The 18,949-nt window shown below is 60.4% G+C and overlaps 1 protein-coding gene and 1 long non-coding RNA gene across 3 annotated transcripts in view; one reads left to right on the top strand and one right to left on the bottom strand.

Annotated features, from left to right (window-relative positions):
• The window catches only part of CACNG2 (calcium voltage-gated channel auxiliary subunit gamma 2), a 101,903-nt gene extending 83,857 nt beyond the window's left edge, over positions 1–18,046 (top strand). Inside the window, exons 2-4 of the mRNA XM_070052882.1 lie at positions 5,733–5,816; positions 13,784–13,924; positions 14,406–18,046. Of these exons, the coding sequence (XP_069908983.1) occupies positions 5,733–5,816; positions 13,784–13,924; positions 14,406–14,941 (761 nt within the window). The 3' untranslated portion in view covers positions 14,942–18,046. The remainder of the gene's footprint in view (positions 1–5,732; positions 5,817–13,783; positions 13,925–14,405) is intronic.
• Positions 13,185–14,950, bottom strand: LOC138844433 (uncharacterized). 2 transcript variants are annotated; one of them, XR_011380275.1, is made up of 2 exons: positions 14,834–14,950; positions 13,185–13,703 (listed from the first exon to the last, which is right to left on the bottom strand). It is a non-coding gene; the product is annotated as an uncharacterized lncRNA (long non-coding RNA). The 2 variants fall into 2 exon arrangements; XR_011380276.1 differs by having other exon boundaries at positions 13,185–13,415; positions 14,834–14,942.
• Positions 18,047–18,949: the final 903 nt, after the last annotated feature.

Genomic DNA, 18,949 nt, shown 5'->3' with positions numbered 1-18,949 from the left:
ACCCTGCAGCCCGGGCATCACCCAGGAGCTTTGAGAAATGCAGCATCTCAGGCCACGGAACCAGGCTCTGGCTTAACAGGATCCCCCGACATTCTTATGCCCATTCAACTCTGAGAAGCCCTGCAATAGAGGGGGTTGTGGTGAGGAGAGCAATCAAGAAAGGCTTCCTGCAGGAGGCAGCATTGGAAGAAAAAAGAGAAGGAAGAGCCACCTTGACTGAGTGCCTGCTCTGGGGTTGGAACTACACTGAGGGTGCCTTCCCGGAGCCCCTCGCCCCCCAGGCAGGAATTAAGATTGCTTTCTTACAGCGAGGGAGACTGAGGCACGGACGTTGCAGGCCCATGCAGCTAACACAGCAGGCTTAGGAGCCAGGTCTTCCGGGGTCCAGAGCCCCGGCTCTCCCCCACATCACGTGGGAAGAGCAAAAAGAGCAGGTGGCACCTGGAGACCAGCGAGCAAGGGCCGCTGCCTCCATCTGCCTCTTGGGTGCTGCAGCTTCTGAGCACTGCTCAGAGCCAAAGGGTGAAGGCGGGCAGCAGTGACGTTTGCTCGGTGCGGGCACGGTTAGCGCCCAGCACATAGTGAGCACTCACAACTGACCTCAGAATGAATGAATGAGTGAATGAGCTAATGACTGAACTCAAGGACTGCCGCAGGAGCTGTCACTCAAACCACCCCAGGCCAGCTGGTGGCCCCGACTCGCTGTGCAAATGAGGTGGGGCGGGGGCGGGAGCTGAGGCCCAGGGGAGGGCTCTGAATCCGGGAGCAGAAAAAGGTTTACAGCAGGGAGAAAGCAGCTCCCACAGGGCCCCTCATTTGCTTCACTTAAAAAATTACTGGGACAGCCTCCTCCCCAGGCCCCCTCCTGGCTCCCGGGCTGCTCCGGTGAACACACGGAAAACCAAACCGCAGCTCTCAGCCCCAAATGACCAGGTTCGCCGGGAGCTTACTGCAGCTGAAGAAACAACACAGCAGTTGGTGTGCGGCGGTCCTACGGCGCTTGTTCCACAGGCCAGGGAATCTGTAAGCCACCTAACACCTGCACATGCGCGCACACGGATGCCCAGCCTGCCAAGGTCAATACCTGGAGACAGAGCCCCAGGTCCCTCCGCCTGGAGGCCGCCGGGGCACCGCTGCCCTCTGGGATGGGAGTTCAGCGCAGATCTGAGGCCGTTGAGTCATCGTGCGTGGGGTGCCGTCTCCCTGCGCCCCATCCTCCAAGCTCAAAGTCGACGCCAGTGGCGGAGGTGGCCGGGGGGGGGGGGGGCCTCCGGGGGAGGGATGGAAGTGCACAGAAGAGATGCCCCCTCCTCGATTCAGCCTGAACCCACCAGGGTCTAGCGCCTGCCCTCATCGTCACCCACCCAGCCCTCTAAATGGGACCCACCTTTTGGCAAATCTCCACTCCCATTGGTCGGCTGGGACACAGATCCCCAGGCTTGCCCTCCGTGCAGGGGTGTGCTGCTAATGGTTAACAGCTGGCTCTCTGGGGGAAGGAATGAGGGTCTTATCTGTGGCTCTGGTCACTTCCTTCAGGGTAACCACTCCCACGGTGGCTGATTTCAAGCTACTAATGTGGGTTAGGAAGAGGTGCTACACCTCTGGGCAGGTGCAAACCAGCTCTGTCGGACCCGTGCCTCCTTCATGCTGCCTCTGGAGCCTTGTCCTGCCCCCCAACCCCCAACTCTGCCCTGGGAGCCCCTCTCTGACCCTCTGTGTGTCCGGCACATCCCTGACGGCTACTGCTGGTCTCTTCCCAGAAAGCCCTTTTCACCCGCCACCACGACGTCCTCCTGCCTCAGCGCGCAGGCGTACACACTCCTACCCGCTTCACCCAGCTGGCTCCCCCCACTGCATCTGTGCTCACATCCTCACACGCCTGGGACACCCCCTCCTGTGTGCTCTCCCCTGTCCCAGCACACACCTGCCATGCCCCTGCATCCGTTTTCTGTCTCCCACCGCAAATGGCAGGTACAATATTTCTCCCTGTGTCCTCAGCAGGTGCACAGAGTTACATAAATCAGCAGACACCTGTGCTCCCAGAAGGCCTGTATCTCCTTCTAAGATGGGGATACTTCCAAAAGTTTGCAGGGGAAATGGAATAAAAATATAGGTTCATTCTGGCACAAAAAATTTTGAGATCCATGCATTGTATTTTCATGATACACATTTTTCATGAAAATTTTAAAATCTTTTATTTATTTATTTGAAGAGACAGAGAAACTATGAGAGCTCCCATCCCCAGATGCCTGCCACAAGCTGGGGCTGGGCCGGAGCCAAAGCTGGGAGCCTAGAACTCTATCCAAGTGTGTCATGTGGGTGACAGAGACCCGAGTGCTCATGCCATCACCCGCTGCTTCCCCGGGTGCACACGGGCAAGCAGCCGCCATCGGGAGCCAGCGCTGGGAACCAAAGCTAGGAGCTCCGACGTGCAGCCAGGGCTCAGCTTTCGGAGAAGCCCCCTGTGTTACTTCTCACACCAGATTAAGCTTATCTTCTAATTCCCTCTCCTGCAGACGTGCTGAAGCCCCGTCTCATACCGCAAGTGAGCCCTGCCCTCTGTCCCTTCCACACTTTCTGTCTTTGTCCCCAGATCGGGAGCCCCTGGGGAGCAGAGGGCAGCTGAGGTTCACTTCCATCCCCCTCCCCCTGGGGAGAGAGCCTCCCTGAGAAAGACACTGGCTGAGAGGAGAGGCGGAGGTGGAGACAGATACCGGAGCCATCTGTGCCTGAAGCCGTCACAACCCCTGGGCTCCAGTGCCAGCCAGAAAGTATGGGAGGGGGGCTTCAGGCTGGCATCAGGGAGACAAGACCACAGCGCTCCACGCCACCTGTCACGAATGGCCTACACAACTTACAGCCCACCAGGAGTGACTGGGCACCACTGACTCACCACACTCGCCTGCTGGAGCCCCAGCACCACCCACCCTCCGTCAGACTGAACCCAGGGCCCTGCCCGCCCAGCCTCCAGGGACGCCCCTGGGACCGCGCTCACCCTGACCTGCCTCTCAGGCCCACAGTCTGACCCCAGACCCTTGCCCTGGGCCCTGTGGAATTTGTGTCCCAACATCAGCCCACGTTCTCTTCACAGCCGCATCCCTCATGCTGGTGGGAGCCCGGCTCTCCCAGGACACCCCGCACCTACACACCTGGAGCTCCCAGGTGCTCCCTCCTGCCTAACTCCCGCCTCTCTGAAACTCACACCCCTGCCCCCGCCTCCCCCATATTGTCTTCAGTCACTAATTCCCTGAACCCCACCCTGGCACCTACCTCCATCTCCAGAGCTGCTTCTGGGGCCCTCCCCACGGGGTCCACAGCCAGGCGGGCAGTCCCTCCTGCTCCTGGCCTTGACCCCTCACTCCAGCTATCTTGAACTCAGCCAGCTGTGTGGCCTTGCAGTTGTTAGGTATTGAAATACGGTACTAGGTGCAGGGACAAGGACTGGGGACAGACGTGGCTCCGGGGTTGTGACAGAGAGAACGCAGGAGCTGGGACAGGGCGCCATCTCCCCTGTTCCCAAGGACGGGTCCAGGGCTGCAGGCTCCGAGGTCCAGCGGAGGCGTCCCCAGCCCTGCAGGGGGCGAGCAAGGGCACAGGACTGGGCAAAGCTGCAGGCACTTCCTCGTGGCTGAGCGTGCTGTCTCTGGGGCCTCTGCCCTCCTCCTCCCTGCTCTCAGCACCTCGGCGCCTGCTCCCGGCCTGGCCTGCAGCGAGAGGTCGGCCCCTTGGGCTGCAGTCAACATGTTAGGAGGTGGGAGGGAGCAGAGTGGGAGAGAAGGCTGAAATGCACAGTGAGGGGGAACGGGGTGGGAGGCGAGGCCGGAGACGGAAGATGGGGTCTCTGCGTCTTCAGGGCACCCACGTGGTAACCGCGCAGGGAGGGAGAGCGGTGGGTGCGAGGTGGCAGGTGGGGAGCAGGGCCGGTAGCCTGGGGTGGGCACTGCCGCCCACGGGGAGACCTGGTGAGCTGGAGAGACACTGAGGCTCTAACCCGAGTAGGACATCATGATGGAGGGAGCCTGAGGCGAGCAGGAAGTGACAGCAAAGGGTCGCCTTGCCTAGACCCCGGCTGGCCCGCGGGAGCCGTGGAGAGGCACCTGCAGCGTGCGTGGGGACCCGGGCTCCTGCCACTGCTCTGTCACATGCAGCCTGGCAGCTGCTGGAAGACCTAAATGTGTAGTTACGCAGGGAACCTGAGGGCGCACAGGGTCTTCAAAGAGTTCGTAGGAAAGGCATACTATGGAAACAAGACGCGTGGAGTTCAAAATGTTTTGAACCAAAAGACACTGAATTCCGCGTTTCCATGAACTGTATGTGGTGGGCCGCACTCATATGCACAGTGTGTCTAAGGGCCAGTGTAATACTTACCATTTCTGCAAAGTATCTACCGTGCACGCTAAAACTGCCTCCTACGTCCTGAGATGTGGGACCTCAGGCCTGCGCAGGCAAATAGGTTGCTAACATGGATCGAGGCCTGTGGCCATGAGACGGTGCCAGCCACTGGGCGGAGAAAGCCAGGTCGGTAGCTGCACGTCTCTCTGGCATCTGTGCCCCCAAGGACCTCCCCAGCGCGCCAGGCATGGTCTCTCCCACTCCGTCTGTGTTAGCTCCATTACCCCCCGTGACACTTAGCGGGCAGAATTCTCAGTATCTCCACTCTCAGCAGAGGAAACAGACAACGCGGCTGGGCTGAGCGGGACCCAGGCAAGGAGGGACCTGCACCCCTCCCCTGTCTCCCCGCTCCCAGGTTTAATTACTTTTCCATCCAGAGGCACTCAGTGGGTGTGATGTGCACCTGCTCTGGGGCTGGGGCTATGCCAGAGAATGGATGGCAAATTCTAGCCCATCCCTTGGTGTCCACAAAGGCTGCGTCCAATCATTCATGCATTCACTCAGTGAACATTGGCGAGGACCTGCTGGGGCACTGTGCCCGGGGCTCTCAACAGGGCCCCTTCTCGCCTGCTCAGCAGTCCCAGGGGGGACTGACGCCATCCAATCGCAACTCCGTATTCAGACCATGTAGGCTCTGGGAGCCTCAACCTTCTCATCTGTGATAGACTCCCTCTCACAGGCCTGTGGGCAAACAAAACGAGCCAACGTGTCGCTCAAGAACCCGGCTGAGGGCTCCAACCCCGGCTCCAGTGCCCGGGACGGTGCAGAGCTGTCGAGGGCTGGGTGGTGCAGGTTCCCATGCAGGCTCCTGTGACGGGCGTGGGAGGGGCTCCCGGCGTGGGTCTGGGTCTGCCTGCTTCAGAACACCCTGGCTGCTTTCTCGCCTTCAAACCGCAGGGCACCACGGCAGGCTGGTGGGCGTGGCGGTCTCCGGGCCAGAATCGAAGCCAGCCACCGCCGAGCTGCACCAGGGTGGGAGGCAGGGCTGTGCAGCCCCCAGGCTCTGGCTGCGGTGCTGGAGGTGGGGTGCGTTCATCCAGCAGGCAGATGCCCAGGAGCGCCCGAGCGCCGAGGTCCCACGCTGAGCGCCCAGGTCTCACGCTGAGCTCCCAGCAGGTCCCACGCTGAGCGCCCAGGTCTCACACTGAGCGCCCAGGTCCCACGCTGAGTGCCCAGGTCCCACGCTGAGCGCCCAGGTCCCACGCTGAGCGTCCAGGTCCCACGCTGAGTGCCCAGGTCCCACGCTGAGCGCCCAGGTCCCACGCTGAGCTCCCAGGTCCCACGCTGAGCGCCCAGGTCTCACGCACCCTCTCTCACGCGCCCTCTCCGTTGTCTTTCAGGGAACTTCAAAGGTCTATGCAAGCAAATCGACCACTTCCCCGAGGACGCAGACTACGAAGCGGACACGGCCGAGTATTTCCTCCGTGAGTGTGCCACAGGCTTTCCCCTCCCCCTGGGGGTGGGTCCTGACCCTCCATCCTTCCGAGAGCCAAGGACCAGGGCGACCTGGAGGCCACCATGAGAGCAGAGGGCAGGAAAACACACAGCTCCCCTCCTTGGCAAAATGCAAACCTTTTTGCATGCCGTTCCCTCTGCCTGAAACACCCTTCCCTCCCTTTGTCTGGCAAACTCTCCCCCATCCTCTTGGTCTTAACTAAAACATCACCTCCTCCAGGAAGCCCTCCCTGCCTCCTACATGGGTTCCCGAGGGCACAGCACTCAGCCATGCTCTGAGGTCCTTGTCTGTCTGAGTGACCGGCAGGCACTGTTCCCTATCTCGTTGGCCATTGTATTCCCTGTCCGGTGCTTGGCACCACCATAAGCACTTGGTAAATATTTCCCGAGCAAGCATTGAATGAACAAATGCATCAGGCACTGCCGGATTGGACCTTCCACTGGGAGGAGAGGAAGAAAAAAAAAAAAAAAACAAGAGTTTTTCTTTCTTCCCCCACAAGTCAAATCCAAGCTAAACCCTGGTGTCACCGCTGTGGTCTAAAATCCGCCTGAGACGCGTTATCAAGTGGAAGGCTTTGTAGGCCCCAGGGAAGTTTCTCAAGCATCAGCAAAAACTAACACGGCTCCGCTCCCTGAGACGGGATTTCCCGGAGAGGGGCTGAGAGTCCTTGAGGCCCGGGGCCTGAGCGGGAGACTCTCAGGCCGGCTCCTCCCCCGCCGAGCACCCCCTTCCTGCCCCTCCCCCACGGCAGGCGGGCCCGCTCCCGTTGCTCTCAGCTCACTGATATGAAAAATGTAAGAGCCACTTTATTGTACAGATCGCCCCTGTCTCTTCCCATCACTGCCGCTCGCGTCAAACCCGGCTCTCGGATCAGCCTGGAATCTGGCTTCGCGGAAAAGCGAACGAGGTCGACCAGGAGGCCGGGAAGGGAGGAGCCGGGAGTAGTGGGGCAATTTATAGATTTGGGTTTTTTAAGGGAAAAAAGGATCGCACCATGCCTGTCATTTCCTGTTACGAAGTCTCTCAAGCCTTAAAGGCTCTTAAAGGGAATTCCTAAAGGGCCATCTACAGTGTCGGTACCTGCCACCGTGTCCAGGGCTCTCGCCAAGCCTCCTCCTATGGCTGCAGGTGCCTGGCAGCTCAGTGAGCATGGGTGGGGCACCTGCCGTATGCCAGACCCTGGGCCCGGCGCTGGGGAAGCTGAGATGGGAGAAGGAGACGCAGTCCCCTGCCCCGAGGAGAGGCGAGAGGACACTGGGCGGGTCAGAGAAACAGCTGGACTTGGGCGATGCCGAACTCGGAGGGTCTGCTTCGAGCCGACTTAACCCAGGGATCCGTGAAGGTTTTCTGTGAAGAGCCGGATCCTGGAGATCCTCTAGTCTCTTTCCCAACCACTGCACAAAGGCAGCCACAGCCAACAGGGATGCCGACAAGCGCGCCGGCTCCAGGACGGCACTGTCCTCCACAGCCAGCCGCCGCCCGCACTTGGCTGTGTGCTGACCGTGACCTCTGATGGGCCGGTCCCCGGCTGGACACCAGAGCTTGGGTTTTGAAGCTAAGACTCTGTGAGACTCCATCCTGGTAGGTGAGAGAAACTGGAAGACAGGAATCATTTTTCCAGGAGCCCCAGCCCTGCTCCCTGCCCCCGCCCCCTGTCTGGGTCGGAAACTGCCCTGGGGGCCTCCCCTGCACACTCGGCACACTCGGCTGCCATTTTGCTGGTTCCCGCTGGGCACACGCACAAGGCCGTGACCCAGCTCAGGGCCTGGCGGGGAATCGGGGCCCAGTACTCTGCAAGGAAGTGACAACAGCCAATCGTGGCCAAGTGCCACGGAGGACAAAGCAGGCAGCACCAGCGCCCTGAGGAAGAGGGCTGGGAGCCAGTGAGGTGGGTGGGGCTGTGCCTGCAGTGGGCGGAGCTGTGCCTGCAGTGGGCGGAGCCTCAGTGAGCTCCTGGTTCCTGTGTGTGAAACCCACTTACCTACTCAGCTCACCAGCCACAGGGGAGACCGTGGGGCCTGCAGAAGGAGGCCCTGTCCCTGAGGGCGGTGTCTAGAGACAGAGTTAGGGACCTGATATGTCGTCCAGGGATAGAAGGAAGCAGAGGGGGTGACGCACAGGGACTGCCTGCCCCTGACCCAGACTGAAGATCATTCTAGAAGGGTTCCCTAGACAAGGTGGCGCCAGAGCAGAGACTTGGACTCTCAAAGAGTCCCACTCCCTCACGAGACACTTGCTAAGGACGCCCTGCATGCTGGGCAGTGCGGTCAGTACTTGTGGTGGAGAGGCCCCAGGGTGGACCAATCAGAGCCTTAGCGCAGGCCAAGGGGCAGGCTGGGGGAGCAGAGATGCAGGTCAGGCCAGAGCCCAGCAGGTGCACAGGGGGACAGCTGCCGCACGGGGGAGGGGAGATGGCGGGAGAGCTGTGTCCGCGCCCCAGGGAGAAATCAGACCTGGTGCTAAGTGTGGATGGGGCCTGCTGGGGAGGGGCAGGCTGGCCACTGGGGTGGTAATCGGGTCCACATGGGCCAGGGAGGCCGGAGGGGGTGGTTCGGAACCGCGCGCTGGGGAGCAGGAGGCAGCCAGGGACTGGGCCCTGCGGCAGCCCAGGGGATGTGGCAGAGGGAGGAGGTGGTGAGTTGTTGGCCTGGGGGTGTGTCTCAAACCTGAGGCTTCCTGAGCCCACCAAGGAGAGGCCCCAGGGGAGGGGGCGTGGCCAGTGAGGGGCCTGGCATCACAGCTGGGCCCAGGACGCTGGGCAGAGAGGGAGAGAGGATGTCAGGAGGGCACACTGGACCCACATCCAGGGCTTGACCCTGGGTGGCTCAGTCATCACCCGCGCCTCCTGGGGGCCTGGCTGGAGGGGCCGCCCCATAACGTCTGACAGTTGTGAGTGAATGAGTGAGAGTGAACTCACACTCACTCCCCGCGGCCTAGAGGCAGGGGTGCCCTCAGCAGCATCTGGGTCCCATGGGGGCACAGCCTGCATGGCGCTCACCCCTCCTGCCACTGCCCGTCCTGGCCCACCAGATGTGTGTGCTCTGGCAGACCCAGGGTCCCCTCCCTCTTTACCCAGAGCCTGAGGAGCAGGTGGCCAGAGGTGGTGGTGACGGGGGTGGCCGTGTGTGAATGCCACCGTGTGTCAGGGCGTGTCAGCACGTGTGGCCGATGTGGGCGTGTCTGTATTCATGGCCTAGGGCATAAGCCTGTGCTGTGCTCTGTCTTCCCGTGGCCACCCGTCCGTGTCTCTGAGCGTGATCCTCTGCCCTTACGTAAGTGGGCGCCCGCGTGCTGTGTCTGCTGTGTCCAGGAGCTGGCGGTTCCCGTCCTGGCCGTCTCCACATGGCGTGGAGGGGAACGGAGAGTCAGAGTCAGGTGTTGGGCCCAGCACCCACTCCCAGCACTGAGGCGGGGCGGGACCTCTCCGTTCCGCACTCAGAGCCTAGCTAGCACAGAGACACCTCATCCCAGCTCCTGAGGTGCGGGCCTGGGACACGCCCTGTGCAGAGCCCAGCCCTGCCCTCCGAGGCCCAGAAGGGCCAAGGACTTTCCGCGGCCCAGAGCCCCATCTGGGGCAGCCCCACAGCCCGGGACCAGGATGCAAGCCCATGCCACCACCCTCGCTCAGGCTTCTGAGAGTCGTGAGGCTACACCCGCCATGACCGCATCCTGCCACCCATAGTCCCTCGCGTCCCCAGGCTTCCGCAGTGTCTCCCCACTGGCACGCAGCCTCCGTGTCCCCCACAGGCCAGCGGTGGCGGCTCTGCCCTTGCCTGCTGGCTTAGTGCTGGTTGCAACCCCAGATTTCACCACCCCAGAATAAACGCAGAACCCCACGCCCCACGAGACACGGCAGGAATGCACGCTGCACCCACACAAGGGTTAGCAAAGAGTTCCCTGCGTGGGCCACCCCCCAACCCCTCCCCCGGCACCCGGGACACTGTGCTCTCCATCACCAGCATCAAAAACCGTACACTGACCACGGCACGCCGGCGCTCTGCACTTGCGTGAGCTCCGTGTTCTTCTTCCTTAGGGGAGACTGGGCAAGGTGTTGGTCCCCATCTCATGGAAGGGGACAAGGAGGCCAAGGGAACCCCATCTCTCGTCCAGGGTCTCCTCAGGCCAGTCACCCAACCCTGGGGCGCCCCACCCCACCCCTGGCTTAAGCCCCTTCATGCTCTCCTGTGTGTCTGTGAATCAGGGTCAGCCCAGACCACACCTCTGCCCTGCACACCTGTGCGCCCTATTGCCCCACACATGCAATGGCCCCAAGCACCCCCAACTCAGTGTGGCCTCTCCCCTCTCACCCGTCCTGGTCTCCACACAGGGCCCTTTGTTCCTGCTCACAAGCCTAGAACCTGGAAATTCTCCCCAGCGTCCCCTGTACCCATCCATCAAGCCTTGACCGGGCCCCCAGACACCTCTCACACCCATCCGCCTTTGTCCACCCACTTCAGGCCACCCTGGGCCAAGCCCCAGCGTCCCTCCTGTCTGGACAACTGCAGTCGCCTCCTCGCTGGCCCCTGTGGCCGCCCCAACCCCTTTGTAACAATCAGCTCACCGCAGCCCCTCCTGTTCCAAGCCCTTTAAGCTTTCCCATTGCCCTGGGACAAAAGCTCTTTGTCACAGCCACAGCTGCAGCTGCCGCATCTCCCACAGTGGCCCCAAGCTCCCCACCCACCAGCTCCTTGCAACCGACCCAGCCTTTCCATCTTGGACAAGCCCTGGCCTGTGCTGCCCTCTCTCAACCTGCCTCTCTTCCACCTAATTGGCTTCTCCTGTCCATCGCGATCAGCTCCACTCTCTCAAAGAAGCCCCCTCGCCTAGCCCCCACATGAGCTCAGAGGACGCTGAGAGAGGCAGTGAGGTGTAGAATCTGAAAGCAGAGGCATGCGCTGGTTCCGCACAGGGGTCCCGGAGCCCGACAGCCTTAGATGCATGGCTTAATCGCTCTGTGCCTCAGTTTTGGACTCTGTAAAATGGGTGTAATGAAGGTATTTGCTTCGTAGGGTAGTAATGAGGACTAATGAGCTAACAACACGTGTGCAGTGTTGAAAACATGTGTGGCGCATACAAGCACCTTCCTCTCTCAGAACTTCACTGTGGCTGTGCTATCATGTGATGACAGAGCTCTCCCTCGTGAGACCGTAAGATCCCTAAAGACACGGACCAGAACCGGCACAATGGCTGCCTCTGTCCTTGTCCACAACTGGCCCAGGGCCTAGCAGCTCCCTGCTCTGGACCACGTAGCTTTTCCCTAATATCCTCAGCCAGAGGTGGCCAACTACAACCAGGGGCCAAACCCGGCCCTCCAACTGACTCTGTCGATAAAGTTTTATTGAAACACAGCCATACCCATTTATTCACACACGGCTACTCAGGTCGCAACAGCCAAGCTGAGAAATTGCAATGGAGACTGTAGACGGTAGGGCCAGCAAAGCCGAAACTACCCCTGGCCTGCCCCTCTACAGAAAGGGCCCCGTGCCTGCTGCGGGGACTGGCCTCTCCTCGAGGCCAAGGGCAGAGCTGCCTAGGGCTGGGGACTGAGTTCCGTGGATGAATCCGTGCCGGCCACCGAGCCCGAGGCTTGGCCCCGGAGGGCAGGGCTGCCGTGGTGAAGGGCCGGGTGCTTATTCGTGGTTTGCTGAATGAATCAGACGCCTTGGGCTCCCCGTGGGAGCTCTTGGGCCCCATGGGAAGTCAGGACAAAGGGTGGGGGAGTCGCATCTGGAATGAAGGGGAGGGGCCACGAGAACCCCTCTGGCTGTGCACCTTGCATGGTGGGATGTAATACGGATCCCACCCCTCGTCAGCCTTATCCCCGCGCCTCTCAAACTTGTACGTGCATACGGGGACTCTCACTAGACCAGACTCTCACTCAGGAGGCCCAGCGTGGGGCCTGGGAATCTGCATCTCTAGCAAGCCCCTGGGAGAGGCCACCGTGCTGGCCACAGCCGGCACCTGCAGTGCCGAGGCCTGACCACATTCCCCTGAGCTGGATGCTGTTTTCGTCATGATTCCACTTTATAGGACGGAGACACTGAGGCCCAGAGAGGTAAAGATGTTTGCCCAAGGGTTACACAGCTAGTAAGAGGCAAAGCCAGGTTCAAATTCAGGTGCTAAGTGATCTAAAATCTCCCACACAGTCTGTGACACCTCCACAGAGAGGGCCCTGCCTGCTCTCAAACCAGCCCCCTTCCCAGCCTGGCCCTGAGCCCTGCAAAGCCCAGCCTCCCTAGGCATGCCATCATCCAGGGACAGCCCCCTGCCACCTCCTTCCCACCGGAGGCTGCAGCGTGGAGCGGCTCAGCCGGGCAGAGAGGCTGCTGCTGTGCCCCCGCCGGGCGCAGTGATTTAGGGCATCCCATAGGCTGCATCTGTGCACCGGAAGCCACTCTGTTCCCTCCACACCGCCTTCGGCTGCAACACGGCACCCTCCCCCTCCTGCCCGCACACGGGCGTGCACGGAGATGCACCCATAAGCATGCACGCACACAGAGCCTTCAGCAAGCTCTCCCAGCCCCGTGTGCTCACAAAGATGAGAACCCTGGTAGTGTTTAGTTGTGCATGTCTGTGTGTGTGTGCGTGTGTGTGTGTATACACACTGCGCAAGCGTGGGCAGGTGTATCTGGGCTGGGGGCTCAGTGCATTGTCTTCAAAATGCCTTGCAGCGGGAGACCACAGGTCCTTGCCCGAAGGCAGAAGGGCGCTAAGAATGCCGCCTGTCCCAACGGCCTGTGCCCTTGGCTCCCGCCCCCGCTTCCACTGGGCAGCTGGTTCTGCCCTGTGCTGCCAGCCTGGGTCCACAGCCCTGTCCTCCTTCAGAACCCTCCAGAATGACCCTCAGGTCCAGGAGGGTTGCCGAGCAGTGTGGACTCCACTGTAGAGGGGGAGCTGCACACAGCACCCACATCCGGGAAAACCTTCCCCAAGTCCTTTTGGAAAAAGCTCTCAAGTTCCCCACAGAAAAGCGCTCTTCTCACAGGCCCTTCGTGGCCACACTGAAGGGGCAGGGCTGGGGACGGGGGAAGCTCCACCCCTGGCACCTGTCCCTCCTTGATGCACCTTCCCAGCCAATCCCTGGGCTTGGCCCAAAGGCCCCTGGCTGATCGCACCCCCGCTCCTTGGAAGTCCCTTTGCAGCTGAAACAGGTCAGCACAATCCTGCTCCCTCTCCCAGCCTCCTGCCCAGCCCGAGCTCCCGAGCCAGAGCCACTGGCGCCTGCTTGAATTTGCAATGAAACACATCTCGCTCTGCAGAGGCAATTGGGCAGCTGTCCCTGAACCGCTGGGGCCCCCTGCCCACACCAGCCCCTCCCCCTCTGTCCGTTTCTCCCTTTCTTTTAAGATTTATTTTACTTTATTTGAAAGACAGATTTACAGAGAGAGGTAGAGGCAGAGAGAGAGAGGTCTTCCATCCGCTGGTTCAGTCCCCAATTGGCCGCAACGGCTGGAGGTGCGCTGATCCGAAGCCAGGAGCCAGGAGATTCTTCTGGATCTCCCACGCAGGTGCAGGGGCCCAAGGACTTGGGCCATCTTCTACTGCTTTCCCAGGCCAGAGCAGAGAGCTGGATGGGAAGAGGAGCAGCCGGGACTAGAACTGGCACCCATATGGGATGCCGGCGTTGCAGGCCAGGGCTTTAACCTGCTGCGCCACAGCGCCGGCCCCTCTTTCTCCCTTTTCCTTAAAGCTACTTTGCTTCTCCTGCGCTGGCTGGTCAGTGCCCCCTTCTGAGTGTCTCATCTCTCCTCTGCCGTCTTTTGCTCCCGCGATGGGCTCCTTCCTTCTCTTTCTGATTTCCCCACACTTCTTCATCGGACTGGGGGCCTCTGTGTCCTTGGCCCTGACCTAGGTGCTGGGGACAGAAAGAAGGGACGCGCCTCGCCCTGGGCTCACGGCCACACCTTCTCCCCCCTCCACCCTCGTGTCCCGCAGGGGCGGTGCGGGCCTCGAGCGTCTTCCCGATCCTGAGCGTGATCCTGCTCTTCATGGGCGGCCTGTGCGTGGCGGCCAGCGAGTTCTACAAGACGCGGCACAATATCATCCTGAGTGCCGGCATCTTCTTCGTCTCTGCAGGTAAGCCGGGTGGGGGTGGGGAGCAGGGAGCAGCCACAGCGTGCGGGCCCTGGGACTCCTGCCCCCAGCTCTGCCAAGTGCCCCTCCCCCGGCCACCCACCCATCTTCCGCCCAAAGCCCGGGTCCCTCTCAGTTGGCACGGCCCACCCCCCACCGCAGCCGCCTTCCTGGGGAGGGTAGGATGCCCTTGCCCTGCCCAAGACACCAAGCATGGCGCCCTCTACAGGCGCCAAGGAGCACGCCCGTCACCAGCACCCCGTTTCATAGATCCCAAAACCCAGGCGGGGGCCAGCTTGCCCAAGGCTGTGAGCCTGCGGCTTCCGAATCCAGTGCCGCCGGCAGGCAGCCGCCCAGCCTCCGGGGCTGCCGTGTGAAGCCCTGAGTGAGCGGGCGCTGGAGAGTGGGGGACCCCGCGGGTCCCGGGGAGGGTGGGGACCCCCGCAGGCCCGCCGCGCTCTGATGGCTCCACGCCCCCCCGCAGGGCTGAGCAACATCATCGGCATCATCGTGTACATATCCGCCAACGCCGGGGACCCCTCCAAGAGCGACTCGAAGAAGAACAGCTACTCGTACGGCTGGTCCTTCTACTTCGGGGCCCTGTCCTTCATCATCGCCGAGATGGTCGGGGTGCTGGCCGTGCATATGTTTATCGACCGGCACAAACAGCTGCGGGCCACGGCCCGCGCCACGGACTACCTCCAGGCCTCGGCCATCACCCGCATCCCCAGCTACCGCTACCGCTACCAGCGCCGCAGCCGCTCCAGCTCGCGCTCCACCGAGCCCTCGCACTCCAGGGACGCCTCGCCCGTGGGCATCAAGGGCTTCAGCACCCTGCCGTCCACGGAGATTTCCATGTACACGCTCAGCAGGGACCCCCTGAAGGCCGCCACCACGCCCACCGCCACCTACAACTCCGACAGGGACAACAGCTTCCTCCAGGTCCACAACTGTATCCAGAAAGAGAACAAGGACTCGCTGCACTCCAACGCGGCCAACCGCCGGACCACCCCCGTGTGACGGCCCCGGGAGGGCGTGGCCTGCGGGCTGGGGGGCGGGGGGCGGGGCGACCTTCCCAAAGCAAAAAAAAAAAAAAAAAAAATACACACATACACACACAAAACAAAAACAACAAAAAACACACACTCAAAAAAAAGAGAAAAACACAACACGTAAATTAAAACAAACAAAAAAAAGAACAAAATATATGAGGAATGAAGAAGCAAACCAACAGGAAATGTGGAAAAATAGAAACGAGGCGAGAAAAACAAACTTAAAAAGCTAGAGGGATTAAAAAAATTAAAACTAGAAAATAAATCTAAAAGAACATGCATGATTTCCCATGTACCTTATTTTAACATTTAATAAAAACCAATTTAAAGGAAACAATAAGAGGGCCAAGATAACATCCTAAGAGCACGGAGGCTGTCCTCCGGGGGTGAGGCTTCGGTCCTCTGCTTTCTTGGGTTTTTGGTTCTTACTATTTTTTTTTTTTTAAATACGGGAGAGATTCCATTCTGTTCCCTTTAACCCCCAGTCGGCCCCGCCTCCCTGGGAGAGTGGGGGCGGAGCCTCAGGGGCCCTCGGGGCCCGGGAGGAGGGGGGGGCCTGTGGTCACTGCCAGGTCCCTGGAGCCCCCCCACCCTACGCCGGGCCGGGTGCCCCAGGAAGGCTGGGAAAGCTCACGGGGCACCTGCAGGCCTCCAGGCGACCTTGGTCTCTCCTGTCTGTCCCTCAGGTGCCTGCAGGGGGCGCACTTGGGGCCTGCCCAGCCCCACGTTCCCAGTCCTGAACGGTCCTTAACCCACTGTGATGACTTTCTAGGCCTTGAGGAAAGGGAAGGAGAGGGGGTGGCTGCGGGGGGCCTCCCTCAGGGTGAGCCTCTGGGGGCCACCGTGCCCTGAGCTCCTGTCCCTGGGGCCGCGGGACGCCCGCCCTCCCGGGGCTGCAAAGCAACTCTCTCTCTCCTCACCCCTCACCTCAGGGCTGCCTGCCGACCCTGGGGTGACGGTGGACCCCCGGACTCATAGGCCCCCCCTCCCCTGGGAAGGGGGCGCACTGACCCTTTGGGGGTCCTGGGACTCACTGACGCCCCCTAGGGGCCCGGCGGGTCCAACAATGACACTGCAAAAAGGTTTCTTTTTACAAAAGAAAAAAAGGAAAAACAAGTGGTGATTTTTTTTTAATAAAAAAACCACAGACTATAAATAAATGTAAATATATAATAAGTGGATTTACTTGCAAGAAAATCAGATAGTATTTTTCTTTTAATTCTTTTCCAGCTTTAAACTGTGAAATCAAAAAAAAAATGGGGTGGGGTGGGGGACTTAAAATTTAGCAGGGAACTTGTAAAGAACAAAACAGAAAACAAATATACAACTCCATTTAAAACAGAAACAACGCAGTGAGAGGTAAGAGCTGGCCTTAGCGCTGCAGAGAGACAGGAGCCAGCCCCAGCCGGCTGCAGGGCATGTCTGACCCGGAAGAGCTCTTCCCGACCAGGAAGAAGGTGCTGCCGTTGCAGAGGGGAGAGCAGACCTCACACCCCGGTCACACACGCGGCCATGCACAGCCAGTGCGACGGTGGCCCGCAGGGACACACACCCTCAGCCCCGACCCTTCCATCACGTTCACAGCCAGGGGCACGGCTCAGAGAAAACTCACAGCCTCCAAAGCCATGGCGACAACCACGACTCCTTCACCTTGGCCTTTATGCTCACACCTCTCACCACATCACCTCCACACACACACACGCACACACCACGCCCACGGGCACATGCATTCTGGAATTTCCTGCTGTGTGGCCTCAGTTTCCCCCCTGTGGGTTAACCCAGAGGAGCACCCGAGGCTCACTCTCGTTCTTGGCGTCTGTGACTTTGCAGATCGGCCACCTACCCAGAGGTAGACACCAGGGCGTCCATCACCACACACACACACACACACACACACCCTGTATGCCTCTCACTGTGCTCCCCATCTCCTGCCCCCACATTCGATGTCAAAGCAAAAATATACACACGCGCGCCAACATACGCTGCCCCCCCCCAAACCAGGATGGGGATGACAGGTCCCCAGCCCACTCTCCATTCTGTGTCTCCTTTCTCCGACGCCATAGCCCGGCCCTGAGAGCGGAGGGCGCGTCCCAGAGGGATGGGCCAGCAGGTGCTCCCAGCACCTTTGGGAGTGGGTGCGAAAGAGGGTCCTGGCGCCCACCAGGAGCGGTTGAGGCTCTCCCTGCACCAGAGGGTTTTAGCAGAAGTCAGCCCTGGGATGAGAGGACCAGACTGAAGTCTGGGGGCATCCCTTGTATTCCCCAGAGGGACAAGGGCCAGTCCAGCCGGAGCTAAAATATCTTAGGCCGGCCTGCGTGCCACTCGGCGGACGGCAAGGCGCTTGCCGCCTCCATCAGGGAGCCTCCCTTGGTTGGCCTCTTTCTTGCTGCTGAGGTTCCTGTACGGAGCTCTCTGGGGAGCTCGATGGAGTGGCTTATGCTGTCTCAGCCTCTCTTCCTGCAGCTGGAGCCTGGCAAGGCGGCCTGAGGCAGGAGGCAGAGCGACTGCCGGCCCAGCCAGGCGTGCACGCAGGGAGGCTGCGCGGGCCCGGGCACAGCCCTGGGCTCACTCGAGGTGTGCGGCTCACTCTGGGTGCAGGCGGACTTTCCCTCCCACGCCCGAGCCAGACTCCAGAGCTGGACGGATCGGGGACTAGAGAGGAGGGAGAGGCCACAAGGAAGCGGCCAGCGGGCAGGCATAGCGCGAAGACAAAAAACTGGCCCCAGGTCTGAGCTCTGCCAGGGCCTCTGGGCTGCCACTTGGGTTTCCTTTCAGGCTGCCAGGAAGCAGGCCATCTGGGTGGGGTGGGGCGGGGGGCACCAGCATGGCCGAGAAAGGGCTGGGGCCCTGGAGGGAAAGAGCTGGGACCCGGGCGGCAAGGGCCCTGCTTCCTGAGTGGACGACTGCTCGTGTCCAGCTCAAACCAGTTCAAGAAACAAACCTCCATTTTATTTTCTTGGTGGGTCCTTTTTTTTTTTTTCAGACTGTTAACAGAAAAAATTTTAAAAAGCAGAAAACTAAAAAAAAAAAAAATCCTGGTACATGAAATAAAGATTTTTTTTATAGCTCGGTCCTCCTGTCCGTGGATTTCTTTCATCGCTTCGCCAACGTTGGGCATTCTGGGTACAAGGACACCACAGTCACAGTCGTGGGGTTAGGGACTGTGAAGCTGGGGGGCACACTGTAGAGGGTCCCCACTCTGCAGGCCACTGACACTTGCATGCTGCCAGTGACGGGGGGCTCACCCCTGAGAAGGTGCGGGCGGAGCCCCTCTGCACCCGGAAGCTGAGAGCACACTTCCTTCGCGCTCCAGCAATGCTGAGTGAGCTCCTCCCGTTCCCACGCGGGAGTCCCCGGGACACCTGGAGACAGAGCAAGGCATCCTTGGAGTTTCATCTTTTAGAGTAAACCAGCCGTGTGGGGCGAGTGTTGGGACGGTGGCTGAGCCGCATCCCATATCGGTAGAGTGCCTGGCTTGAACTCCGGCTACTCCACTTCCAACACAGCTGCCTGCTGTTGGGCGCCTTGGGAGGCGGCCGCGATGGCTCAAGTGCTTGGCTCCCTGCCACCCACAGGGGAGACCTGGATTAAAAAAAAAAAAAATTATTTATTTGAAAGACAGGTTACAGAGACAGAGAGGAAGAGATGGGTGGAGGGCTTCCATCCACTGGTTCACTCCCCAAATGGCTGCAAAGGGTGGGGCTTAGCAGGCCAGTCTCCCACGCGGGTGCAGGAGCCCAAGCACTCGGGCCGTCTTCTGCTGCTTTCCCAGGAGCATTAGCAGGGAGCTGGATCAGAAGTGGAGCAGCTGGGACTCCAACCGGCGCCCATATGGGATGCTGGCCCTGCAGGCGGCGACTTTACCCATTGCGCCACAGCACCGGCCCCTAGACCTAGACTGAGTTTCATGCTCCTGGCTTTGGCCTGGCCCTGCCCAGCCCAGCCCTGGCTGGTGCCGGTATTTGGGTAGTGAATG

Source organism: Oryctolagus cuniculus, chromosome 11 (assembly GCF_964237555.1).
Source record: "Oryctolagus cuniculus chromosome 11, mOryCun1.1, whole genome shotgun sequence".
Taxonomy (NCBI): domain Eukaryota; kingdom Metazoa; phylum Chordata; class Mammalia; order Lagomorpha; family Leporidae; genus Oryctolagus; species Oryctolagus cuniculus.
This window is presented reverse-complemented; position numbering and strand designations above follow the sequence as displayed.